General features: G+C 42.3%; 1 protein-coding gene across 1 annotated transcript in view; it reads right to left on the bottom strand.

Annotated features, from left to right (window-relative positions):
* The window catches only part of LOC139022646 (VPS10 domain-containing receptor SorCS1-like), a 498675-nt gene extending 488259 nt beyond the window's left edge, over positions 1-10416 (bottom strand). Inside the window, exon 1 of the mRNA XM_070447728.1 lies at positions 9492-10416. Within this exon, the coding sequence (XP_070303829.1) occupies positions 9492-10220 (729 nt within the window). The 5' untranslated portion in view covers positions 10221-10416. The remainder of the gene's footprint in view (positions 1-9491) is intronic.
* Between the last annotated feature and the right edge of the window lie 3019 nt (positions 10417-13435).

Below are 13435 nucleotides of genomic sequence, written 5' to 3'. Positions count from 1 at the left end.
TAGAATTTACTTGTTCAATGAATAGGAATATTTATATATACAGTATAACAGAAAAAATAAATGTTAGCTGTTATCCTGTTTATCTCACTCTTAACAACCTATTAGTTAGTAGTTACTGTATTTCTGACTGCTATTCTTTCTTTTTGCAACATGAAATCACTGTCAGTTCGCATGTGGAACATTCAGGGCCTAAATTCATCAACCTTTGGACTGAAGAGTTTAGCACTGGAGTTCAACAAAAATSTTAAAGATGTTGACGTCATCATTCTGCAGGGGACATGGTGTAAGGCTGACATTGTCACTTACTGCCCCACAGGCTACAGAGAGGTAATTGTGCCGTCATAAAAACACAGCTCTGTCAATAGAGGCAGAGACTCTGGTGGACTGATCATTTGTTACAAATCCGAACTACAACATCTAATTGATCCCCTCAAAATTGGCAAATATCACATTTGGTTAAATCTGAAAAAAGAACTTGTACTGACAGAAAAAGATGTGTTCCTTTGCGCAATATATATCCCCCCCCCCTCAAAATCCCCATATTACTCAGAGGAGATCTTCCCCACCCTTGAGGAAGAGACGTGCCATTTCCAGGCCCAGGGAAATGTGCTCATCTGTGGGGACACAAACGCGCGCACAGGAACACTACCTGATCTAACGAGCACATGAGGGGACAGCTTTATTACAGGCCATACTGTTTCTAACTGTCTTAATCTCCCCCATAGAAACAACCGTGACAGCACCGTCAACAAAAACGGAAGGGATCTTTTGCAGCTCTGTAGAAGCCTGGGTCTGTACTTTGTCAATGGTAGGTTACGAGGGGACTCTTTGGGGAGATTCACCTACTGCTCACCTCTTGGCCACAGTACAGTAGACTATATGATCACAGACATTGACCCTTTCTCTCTCAGCTCATTCACTGTCAAGCCACTAACACCTCTGTCTGATCACAGCCAAATTACGTTGTTCCTCAAAAGAACAGACATGGAAAGAACCACACATTCACAGCCCAGTAAGCTGTACAACATCAGAAATTAATACAGATGGGCCCAAAACAGCACAGAAGAATACCAGAGAGCAACCTGGAACCAAAATATCCAAACACTCTTAGATAACTTTCCGGATACCATATTCACTCACAGTAAAGAAGGCATCAATCTAGCAGTACAAAACATCAACTATATATTCAGGCAAACGGCAAATGAAGCACAATTGAAATTGATAAAAAACAAAACAAAAAAGATCACAGATGACAACTGGTTTGATGCAGATTGTAAAATTATAAGGAAAAAACTTAGAACACTATCCAACCAAAAGCACAGAGACCCAAATAATGGTGAATTACGCCTTCATTACTGTGAGACTTTAAAACTCTATAAACGTACACTCAGAACCAAAAAAGCACAGTACAACAGCAAGCAGCTGACACTAATTGAGGTGTCCATAAACACAAACAACTTCTGGCAAAATTGGAAAAAACTAGCGATACAATTAGCGATACAAAATGGTGACATATGGACAACCCATTTTAAAACACTCTACAACACCGTTCAAATTGACACAAACGCAGAACAACGCCAAATTCATGAGAATTTGAATGTATTCGAAAAAGCTATAAAGGACAATCAAAATCCACTGGACTCCCCAATTACTGACCAGGAGCTCTATAAGAAACGTTAGGCTCTCAAATTTAAAAAGGCATGCGGACCTGATGTCATCCTAAATGAGATGCTCAAACTCACTAGTGCAAAATTTCAATTGGCTATATTAAAACTGTTTAGTTTGATCCTGAGTGTAGGTTATTTCCCTGACATCTGGAATCAAGGACTCATAACCCCAATCTTTAAGAACGGAGACAAATTTGACCCTAACAATTACAGAGGCATTTGTGTGAACAGTAACCTGGGGAAGGTTTTCTGTAGTATTATCAATGTAAGAGTTCTAAACTTCCTTAATAAGCACAATGTCTTGAGTAAAAGCCAAATTGGATTTATACCAAAACATCGCACAACTGATCATATTTACACCCTACACACGCTGATAGATAAACATGTCCACCAAAATATACGCTTGCTTTATCGACTTCCAAAAAGCATTTGATTCTATTTGGCATACAGGACTGTTCTACAAAGTTATTGAAAGTGGTGTAKGGGGTAAAACACATGACATAATTAAATCAATGTATACTGGCAATACGTGCAGCATTAAAATTGTCAAGAAAAGAACAGAATTCTTTAACCAGGGGCGGGGCCTTCACCAGGGTTGCAATCTGAGCACTGCACTCTTCAATATTTACATTAACGAATTGGCCACTATTCTAGAAAAATCCTCAGCCCGTGGTTAGTCTCCACAATTCAGAAGTTAAATGCCTACTGTTCACAGATGACCTATGCCTGCTGTCACCCACAGCACATGGCCTACAGCAGAGCCTGGACCTGCTAGAGCAGTACTGCCAGACCTGGGCCCTGGCAGTAAACCCCAGAAAGACTAAAATAATGATTTTCCAGAGAAGATCCAGATCTCAGGGAGTTAGGCCAAAGTTCTCAATTGGTACAACATATATAGAGTACTGTACACACTACAATTACTTAGGTTTAAAAATAAGCTCAATTGGACACCTTCATGAGGAAGTGAATGAACTGAGAGAAAAAGCACGCAGGGCATTCTACGCYATTAAAAAGCAAATTCAAATTGAAATACCTATAMAAATTTGGCTAAAACTAATTGAATATGTCATTGAACCAATTGCACTTTATGGCAGCGAGGTGTGGGGTCCACTTCCAAAACAAGATTTCATCAAATGGGACAAACACCCCATTGAAACACTGCATGTAGAGTTCTGTAAGATTCTCCTACCTGTCCAGAGGAAAACTACAAACAATGCATGCAAGCCAGAATTAGGCCAATATCCACTAATAATAAAAACTCAAAAAAGAGCAATTCAGTTTTGGAAACATCTAAAATACAGTGACCCCCTCTCATATCATTACCAAGCCCTGCAATGCCAAGAGCTGAGCAAAGAAAAGAGTCCCCTCATCCAGCTGGTCTTGGGTCTGAGTTCACAAACCTGTTCTACTAACACACTGAAGCCTCAGGACCAGAACGTCCAATCAATCAGAATAAACCAAATTACAACACAGTCAAAACAAAACTACATTGTTTATTGGGAAACACAAGCACAAACACAAAGCAAAATGCAGTGCTATCTGGCCCTAAATCGACAGTACACCGTGACTAAATATATGACCATGGTTACTGATCAAAAYCTTAGAAAAACCTTGACAAAGTACAGGCTCAGTGAGCACAGCCTTGCCATTGAGAAGGGTAGACACAGGAAAACCTGGCTCCCTGTAGAGGAAAGGCTGTGCAACCACTGCACAACATCAGAACCTGAGACGGGGCTGCATTTCCTGACAAAATGTCAAAAATATAAAACAATTAGAGCGTGTCATTTTCCCAAATTTGAAACCCTTATTCAAGGTTTCAAAGACCTCTCTGATGAGGATAGGCTACCCGTCCTGTTGGGGGAGGACGCAGAGAGCTGTGGGTTGGCAGCGCACTACATTGCTGCCTGCCATAAGTTGAGGGACAGTGTCTGACAGACCAATCAACCTGCACATGTACTCTACTGTATGCTAATTGTTATTGTTCAATGTATGGTTATTTTGACCCTTGGTTATTGTTGTTACTGTTGTCCCGTTGACAATTTTGATTCTCATTTTTATTTATTTTTATATTGTAAATATCCAAAATAAGCTTTGGCAAAATGTACATCGTTACGTCATGCCAATAAAGCGAATTGAAAAATTGAGAGAGAGAGAGAGAGAGAGAGAGAGAGAGAGAGAGAGAGAGAGAGAGAGAGAGAGAGAGAGAGAGAGAGAGAGAGAGAGAGAGGAGATTTGAATAGTCTTCCTTTAGCAAATACAATGGAGAGACAGGAGTTCAAAGTCACATACTGCTTGCTTACCCAGACTGACTCTGTAGGCAAATCTCCCATCATCAAGCCACATATATTTCCCTCCACTAAATGAAAGATGCTAACACAATATGTTTGGTAATGGCCGATGTTAACGCAGGTTATTATCATTAAAATCTAAATGTGAATAAAAAAGAGAAGAAGGGGATAGTAAAGTCTATGTGGCGTGGCCCCGTTTTACGGCCATTCGCAGTCTTTTTCATAGATAAGATAATTTTAATTAGACAGTGTGTTAATTGAGTGTGGGTCCTGGGGTATAATACAGTATGTCATTWTTAGTCTGCATCAACGGCAACCCTTCACAACCGTGACACCATTCACCCGACTGAGTGAGAAAGAGAGGGAGAGAGTGACAGAAAGAGGAAGGGGGAGGGAAAGAGTGTTTGCGTGTGTGAGAGAGACAGAGAGTGAGTGAGTGTGAGGGAGAGAGAGAGAGAGAGGTAGGTGATCTCCCCCTCAACATCCTCTCTGACATCATTACTTAGTCATTGCCTTCTGCCTAATGTGCTAACATTCAGGAAATGCCAAGAGAGATCAACGTTACAAGGTATCCCACTTTGCCTAAAAAACGGTGGTAAAGGTCAAGACTCTATGCCCAGGGGGAGCATTCTGCATATACCACCTACTTCGATCTACCTACTACACTGCACCACACAGTCCAACCACTACCATGAAAAACTGGTCTGAGATCAGCTGTTAGAGAACTGGAGACAGTCAGACTTTGCCAGTGAAACCACTACCATCCAAACTGTACTGGGATCAGCGGTTAGAGAGCCAGAGACAATGTCACGGTCGGCCCCTACTTTATCCTGAGATACCTCCCGTGGAGAAAGAGGTTTAATAGAATGAAGATGAAACCAAATCACATTTGACACTCTTTTATATAAATGTAATTAACACCCACACACAGACTCTCTCTAAAACACACACACTCACACAGACGTACGCCACAAAGACATGCGGCTCGGTGCTCTGTCGACACCCTTGTACAGCAGAAAGGGATCAGTGGCCAAGCGCATGATTACACTCAAGTCAAACAGTCTTAACGTATCCTTCCACCAAGGCCTACTCTAGTACCGCTACCGTGGTGATGGTACAGGAARCACAATGAGACCATTAGCTTGGTGATTGGCTGCCTTCAGAACCTTTCATCCAATGGGTAGCTCCGAGCCATGCAGGAGACATGAGTCTCAAGGCTTTTAGTGACTTCTGTGGTCTTAGATGTTGCTCTGTTCCAACAGCAGGTGCTATGTAATGTRATTGTAATTGACCCTGAATGTGTTGTAATGCAGGCATACTGGGTAAATGTGTGGCTATCAAACGCTAATAAGCCAACTTTAGTTACATTAAACTACCTTCATCGGTAGGTCTTGGAGAGCAGTTTTCACAAGGAGTTTCATGACCTGGCCCGACCAGGAAATGTTCACTAAGTTAAAATGAGGACACTAGTTATAATTCCATCGCCTTTCACATGTTTCTCTCAATCCAGTCCATTAACTAGATAATAAATGACATGCATGTAGTCAATCTTGATAAAGCAACTAAACAAGATGCTAAACACGAACACACAGCTCGGCGCTAGCCTGAAAAGGTTGGGCCATGTTAGCTCAAGTCAAGATGTATCCTCCGTCTAGTCGTGGCGGCACATGACGACTTGCCACCAAGCTTCACTACTTCCACTTCGGAGAGGAAACAAGGGCTGGGAAAACACATTTGTAAACACAAAGTAGATGAAGAGGGGAGGGGATGGAAGTATGAAAAGAGGAAGAGTCCCTTTGGAAGAGTGCATTATTTATGACACCCCATCCTATCCTCCTCTCTTCCCTTCTACCTCCAGAGATGCTAGTTCCTCCATAGCAGTAGGTAGCAAAATAGTGCCACTTTACAAGCCATTAGCATCACTAAATGGAAGGGAAGCCATCCAAGGGGTGAAACGAGACACAGACGGGGCTCGGAACAAGCCCCCTGTGTACATCCTAAATCATGTTCCAGGCCTCTGCATGGATGCCAAAGCTGTGTTTAGCTATGCCAACCAACTACGCCACCCTCTCCTCACTGTTGGTGGGTGCAGTAAGGGGGTTGGCGAACAACAATATTTTTCAATATTTTTTTCAGACGAGTGGATGTTGTTGACTAAGGAAGTTAATTTCAGTTCAGTTCAATTAAATTCAGTTTAGTAAAATTCATTTCAGTTGAGTTCAGTTAATTTCAGTTTAGTTCAGTTTATTTCGAGGGGAAGAATCCATGTGTACCAGCATATTCCTTTTTTCAGGTTGAGGAGTCAGGTGCTTGAGTCTACTAAATGTATTGCAATTATTGAAGAAATTAAATGTCTCCAATTATGGTCTGTACAGTATGCCTACAGTATGGTTACTAATTGTGTATGAAAGACCTCCACTTGTACAGTATGTGTTTTGCCTATTAGCTCTCTGAAAGAGATGTAGGCATCTCAAAAGATCAGCTCACTACGTCGATAACCTGCCAGATTTATAATGAACTCTTCTTACATTAAAGACCACTCACAGAGTCCCACTCTGCATCTTATGCAAATCCATATTTAGATTTCCCCCACTGGATGTATGAAGAACAAAGAGAAAACCGTGTGTTGCATCATGAAGAAAAAACATCAAGATAAAAATATGGCCATAGATCCTGCCAAGGCTGGCAGATTTTCCTGCACTATTGACGTATATGTAGATATTCACTACCAGCGAAGTGCATTACTGGAAGCATCGACATCAAAAGCAAGTGGATGGATGAAATACATTATCAAGGTTGAAAATCACTTATGAAAGTGGCTTTTATGATAGTAATGATCAGCATGARGCACAATAATGGCGGCCATTTTGTATCCACACTGGCAAGAAGAAGGAACCCTGCCATTATATTCATAAAGACCACTGAGCCTGAGAAACTCGACACTGAGCCCATCTCTCTCCCCATAGGGAGTCTAGGCTAGGCTAAAATCCACCCAGGGCTCAGGCACACAGACAGACAGACAGACAGAGAAGAGACCACATTAGCCTTGTCTACACGCCTCAGAAGGTACAACCTGCCTTGGGGAACATAACACACCATAACACCACTTCTACCCATGTCATCCTAGAGGAGTAGTGGCACAGGGCACAACATGGCTCAGGCAGCACAAGCATAGCATTCTGGGTAGAAGTTTTTTTTWAAGTAAAAGAAGGAAAGGGAGTGGGGTGGCACAACGGCAACTGAGTGAATGCATGGGTGAGGCCAGAGTAGACTCGTTCAGCCACCCACACACGTTCCGCCACACACACACACCGACCCCAACTGCTGTGGTTAAGTTAGAGTTAGAGCACTTCAGGCTCCATCAGGCCGTCCTTGAGGGCTTAATTCATCACCCATACAATCAGGATCTAAAGCCCAATGAAGATAAAGTAGCCCAGTWCTAGTGTCTGAGAGCTRGAGAAAACRTGCTTGAGTAGGCAGTCAGTCCCCCTCACCTGGCAATAAGAAAATATCTCAAAATGGATGCCAGTTTCTGTCTTCAAGATAATTATTACAGATTTACAGCTAGGGGGAAACGGAGGCAGGGAGTTGGGCTGGCTGAGCTAGACAATACACCCAGAAAACCTGTCTCACACACACAGAGCCAAGCGCATACACACATACACACACACACAGAGTCCGCACACACACTCACACTCACATACACACATATACACAAACGTCCCCAAACCGCCGCAGCCATCACTGTGAGTTAAAAAACAAGTTCATGCAGCGGGTCATAATAATTTCAGACAGAGGACTGAAACTGAGGGATTCTTTTTTTTTTCATCCAAATGAAATCAAGCATAAAAGAGGCAGACACAACAACAAAAGAAACATGTAAGGAGGATTTAAAAAAAGAGCCCAGTGGTTTTCTCTGCTCTGAGTCTGCATGGTTGTGGAAATTACTTTTATTCATTTTGCCTTATTATTCTGTTTCAAATGAAGGCCTCTAAGCCCTTTTAGGGGGGATGAAATCATGTCAGTATTCCAGCCATGTCAAAATAAAAYTGGGATGGAATGATCTGGCTGCTWCAGGAAGATKAYTMAKCTGTGTCATAACAGCCATTCATGTATTAGTAGCCTGMAGTATTAGCCAGAACAAGGACATGTCCTRKCATTAASATGACCTACACGTTCCAGTGACCTCAGTTAWAGTACAAGCTGTCTTCACTCAGAGGATGAGACAGGTTGTAGTGCATCACTAATTAATACCCTTATGTAGACGGACAGATTTTGGTGGCAGAACAACATTTATAGACCAAAATCAGATATGACCTATCAGTTCTCCTCTGTGCGGTTGTAAAGCTGCTATTACAGGCTCGTAGCCTGCCAATCAATGTAATTGTATTATTGACCATCACCATAGGTATTGATCACATAGGCCAAGGCATATTGAGAACAGTGTTCTAAGTGCTGTGAATGTTTGCTAGGGATATTCAGGCTTCACAAGGGTCCTTCCCTGGATGATTTCATTGCCCCTGATTCCACGAGAGACCATTGTCTCAGGCTCTGTATCCCTACACAATTGCAGATGCTGCTTTTAAGAAGCATAATGATAGTCTCTCGTACATTGTACGCCACCCTTTGGAGTGTCTGTGTAAGTGCATGTAACAAGTGCACCGATTACTAATTTGGAGAGCGAGGCATTATTCTGAATATAATTTACTCTGGCATGATGACAGTTTGCAGATTAATTTATTTAAAAAATCCATATAAATGGTAAATATGCATATAAAGTCCACATAATTCATAGGTATTGAATATAGCTATTAATAAACTAGGCCTATTAAATCTATAGCTTTTGTAAAGGAATTGTGAACATAGAAGCAACAGGAACAAGCCAGCAATTCAGAGGACCACATAGGCTTGCTTTCATTCGATGCGAAATTTCGTTATTACAAGTAAAGAGTTCAAATAATTTATATCCCCGTCAAAAATATTTACAAATCTGCCCAATCAATTAGCCGAGATTGCATGAAAAAGCCAAAGCGACGTATACAAGATCTATAACAAAACATMTTGCAAAATACAGGACACGTTAACGATAATTTATTTCAGTCGTATTCATTACATATAAATAATCTAAAAATAGTGGAATTCACCTGTCAGAGTAACCTAAAGGCGCAAGTATAGTGAGTGTTTTCCAACCGCTATGTGAAGCAATGCTGCTATCAGTATAGCACGGGCACGGAGTCTGCTGCAATCAAGCATATCTCCGTGTGCAATAGCAATACCAGTCCAACCGGGCCCCGAATGCTTCTGGAGGTGCTGAAACYTATGTGGGACATAGTGCCCTACTGTGCGCAACTGAACCAATGCACCTGTTACAGTGGACAAACAACTCGCTAAAACAAGCGAATATTTCCGTGCGCAGCACAGTTTGGATATAATAAGCCTTTACAGTCCTTGACGAAACGTAGTGCTTCATAATATAACATTGTTTATTTTGTGAAATACAAATACACATGACAAATGGTGAATAATCATCACTTACGCTGCTGTTATGCCCCGACCAGTAAACCACTGCGTGGTTATGCGCTGAGTCCCCGGTCAAGGCGAAAGTAGCGCTGCTTAGTTTGGGATCATCTCCTCTGGAAGTCCCTCGACCCTCGTCCCTGTTCCACTTGAATTCGGATCGGCCCAGTCTGTGTCCGTCCAGTAACGGACCAGGACTCCTTCTCTCATCCGATGTCTCTCCTTCTAAACCGGGGCCACCGGTCCTAAGGCTCTCCCTAAACTCGGGGGGTTCGGGACCGCTTCGCTTCGCTCTCCGTAACGCAACATCCACAGCACCATCCTTGACCTTACCCAAATCATCCACCCCAATATTATATTCACCACGGTACCTTTCTTCGTTTTCACTAGACCCGGTTGAATCTTCCAGAGCGACTTTTGGGGTAACTCCATCGCTAGTGAATCTCGGCTCATCCACGAGAACACCTGCCTGTTGGGTGTCGCTTGGTACTCCAGTATTTTGGTCAGTAACTCCGAGTAGCTGGTACTCCAGCCGGACCTGTTCCAGAGCTTTGGCCGCCTGCCTCGTACCATCAGCCGCGTGCGTACCGGTATCCAGCTGTAATTCCTTCAGGTGTAGCTGGACCGGCGACTGGCACGATGCGCAAGTTATCTCCGCCTTGRCATTTAGCTGGGTATGAGCGGAGATCAGAAGCCAGGTACACAGAGTTAAGTGCAAGCCTGGGCAGAAGCCAAGCCAAGTATCCATTGCTGGTATAGTTAGAGATTTGGGTCCAACTCACGGAGCGGGAAAACCTTATCCAACCGAGGACCAACTCCCCCCAAAGTCGGTGAGATTTTCGTGGTATTTAGAAAAGCGCTCTTCAGCTTAACTGTTCACGTTCAAGGAGCTGGTCGCGGGAGCCACCACATAGGAGAGGAGYTGTATCGAAGCCGAGCTGCCGAATGTGCGCCCGGATGAGAGGAATACTGTGAGAGAACGCGAACGCAAGAGAGAGACGAGAGCGAGAGCTGAGAACGAGAGAGAGAGAGAGAGAGAGAGAGAGAGAGAGATGCGCCTTGGCTTTCACACTGGTGGTGATAGCCTACTAGTAATAGAATATGATATGACCGATAAAGACCTATTCAACATAGCTTTCATCAGAGAGATCACCTCTGACGATGTTCATATCAAAGTCAAATCAATGGTGTCATTGTATAATGATGCTTGATGTGATTAGGGACCAGGATGTCCAACACATTATAGTCTTCACAGTGCTTCAGAACTCATTATTTTTATTAACCCGAATCAAAGTAATTGGTTTTTAATGTACTCCTGTCCAAAGGAAACTTTATTTCCTGAAATGCATCTAAATTACTTGTAGCAGGTGCTCTGACACCTTAGACTCTGGCCAATTAGATGTTCCATTATGCCATGACATAAAGGTTAATATGCACACAGAGGGAATTATTAGCGCAATAAAGCAATGGCATTTTTTAAAGATCAGCAGCCGAAGATAAATAATGTTTGTGCAATCAGAATATTAAATAAATGGTGCAGTTATTAACTTGTTATTATTTGAGAAAAAGTGTTAAAATAACTGACTAGTGTTTCCATATTTCCATGAAATTTGACCTATTACAATTACAATTACAATATGACTGAAATAGTTTTCCTTMGATTTTTTTKGGAATGACCTATGCTTCTTTGTTGGAATGGTGTTGGCATACAACAACAACAGAACTGTGTGGCGTATTCTGGTCATGAAAAAATGTTCATGTGAATAGACCACTGATTGGCCAGCTCGTCCGCTGATCCAGACATCATCCTCTGTTAGGAAATAGAAAGCACATTTTAAACTGTCTGTCTGAGATAGCAGTTTGAGGCGTGGTTTGTTATTATTATTTGTTATAGGTTAAGAAGCAGCCAAAAGGTGAAAAATTATAACACATTGGAAATTTCAAAATCGAATGCAGCCTACCAATGTATTTTAGAAACAAGCCTCCATCACAGAAACCCTAAGACATAGAAATATGCAGAATGTCCTGCATATCTATAATAAATTAGCAGTGGATGGGAGAATCAGACAGAATCCACAGGTTCTATGACCTCCAATGGCGTCTGTTATAGCGATAAAAACTTGAATATATTGTGGTATCGTTGTGGTCAAGATGGCTAAAACCACTGCACCTCCAACGTGCTCCAAGCCCTATAGAAAATAACCAAAGTTGTGCCTCAGATGACACCCTATTAGCATAGGGTTCTTGTCAAAAGTTCACTCTTAGAAATATTGGTGACTCGAGGAACCCTGGAGATCCTCAAGGAACCCCTGAATTTCCTCAAGGATCCATTACTACTCAATGGTTCATATTTGCACCTTCAGYTRGTTCAGGGCTTCTTGGAGGAACATTTCATGGTTCAATGTAGCAATGGRTTCCTGGAGGCMCCCTAGAGTGGAGGCGTGGCTTAGTAGGGGCATGGCTTTAAGATAAACACTATAAACACTATACTGTATATACAAAGTATGTGGACACCCCATCAAATGAGTGGATTTGGCTATTTTAGCCACACCGCTAGAGCTGCCCCGGTCAACTGTAAGTGCGTTTATTGCGAAGTTGAAACGTCTAGGAGCAACACATGGCTCAGCTTCATGAAATGGGTTTCCATGCCCGAGCAGGCGCACACAAGCCTACAATCACCATGCGCAACGCCAAGCGTTCGGCTGGAGTGGTGTAAAGCTCTTAGCCATTGGACTCTTGAGCTGTGGAAATGCGTTCTCTGGAGTGATGTATCATGCTCTGCCATCTGGCAGTCTGACGGACAAACGTGGGTTTGGTGGATGTCAGGAGAACGCTACAGTSCCTTGCAAAAGTATTTACCCCCTTGGCGTTTTTCCTATTTTCTTTYATTACAACCTGTAATTTAAATKGATTTTTATTTGGATTTACTGTAATGGACATATACAAAATAGTCCAAATTGGTGAAGTGAAATGAAAAAAATTACTTGTTTCAAAAAATTCTAAAAAATAAACAACAGAAAAGTGGTGCATGCATATGTAATCACCCCCATTGCTATGAAGCACCTAAATAAGATATGTTTCAACCAGTTACCTTCAGAAGTCACATAATTAATTAAATAAAGTCCACCTGTGTGCAATCTAAGTGTCACATGATCTGTCACATGATCTCAGTATATATACATGTGTTCTGAAAGGCCCCAGAGTCTGCAAAACCACCAAGCAAGGGGCACCACCAAGGAAGCGACACCATGAAGACGAAGGAGCTCTTCAAACAGGTCAGGGAYAAAGTTGTGGAGAAGTACAGATCAGGGTTGGGTTATAAAAAAATATCAGAAACTTTGAACATCCCACAGTGTACCATTAAATCCATTACTATCCACGTCTGTGCCCAAACAATTAATTGTATTATTTTACTAGGCAAGACAGTTAGACAAAAATGTTCAAAATGCGCAACTTCATTTTTATGCTGATGATACTTTTATTTACTGTTGTGCCTCGTCTCTTACAAAAGCTTTCCAGAACTTGCAAACTGCTTTTTATACTTCTGGTCAGGCTTCGGAGACGGGCACATCGCGCTCCACTCCCTAGCATACTACTCGCCAATGTCCAGTCTCTTGACAACAAGGTTGATGAAATCCGAGCAAGGGTAACATTCCAGAGAGACGTCAGAGACTGTAACGTTCTTTGCTTCACGGAAACATGGCTCACTCGAGAGACGCTAACGTAGTCGATGCAGCCAGCTGGTTTCTTCACGCATCGCGCCGACAGAAACAAACATCTTTCTGGTAAGAAGAGGGGCGGGGGKGTATGCCTTATGATTAACGAGACGTGGTGTGATCATAACAACATACAGGAACTCAAGTCATCCTGTCATCCATCAAGTCATCCATCAATCAAATGTCGACCGCATTATCTACCAAGGGAATTCTCCTCAATYATAATCACAGCCGTATATATTCCCCC

Source organism: Salvelinus sp. IW2-2015, linkage group LG1 (genome assembly GCF_002910315.2).
Source record: "Salvelinus sp. IW2-2015 linkage group LG1, ASM291031v2, whole genome shotgun sequence".
Lineage (NCBI taxonomy): Eukaryota > Metazoa > Chordata > Actinopteri > Salmoniformes > Salmonidae > Salvelinus > Salvelinus sp. IW2-2015.
The sequence above is the reverse complement of the archived record's forward strand: the minus strand, read 5'-3'. Positions and strand labels throughout refer to the sequence as shown.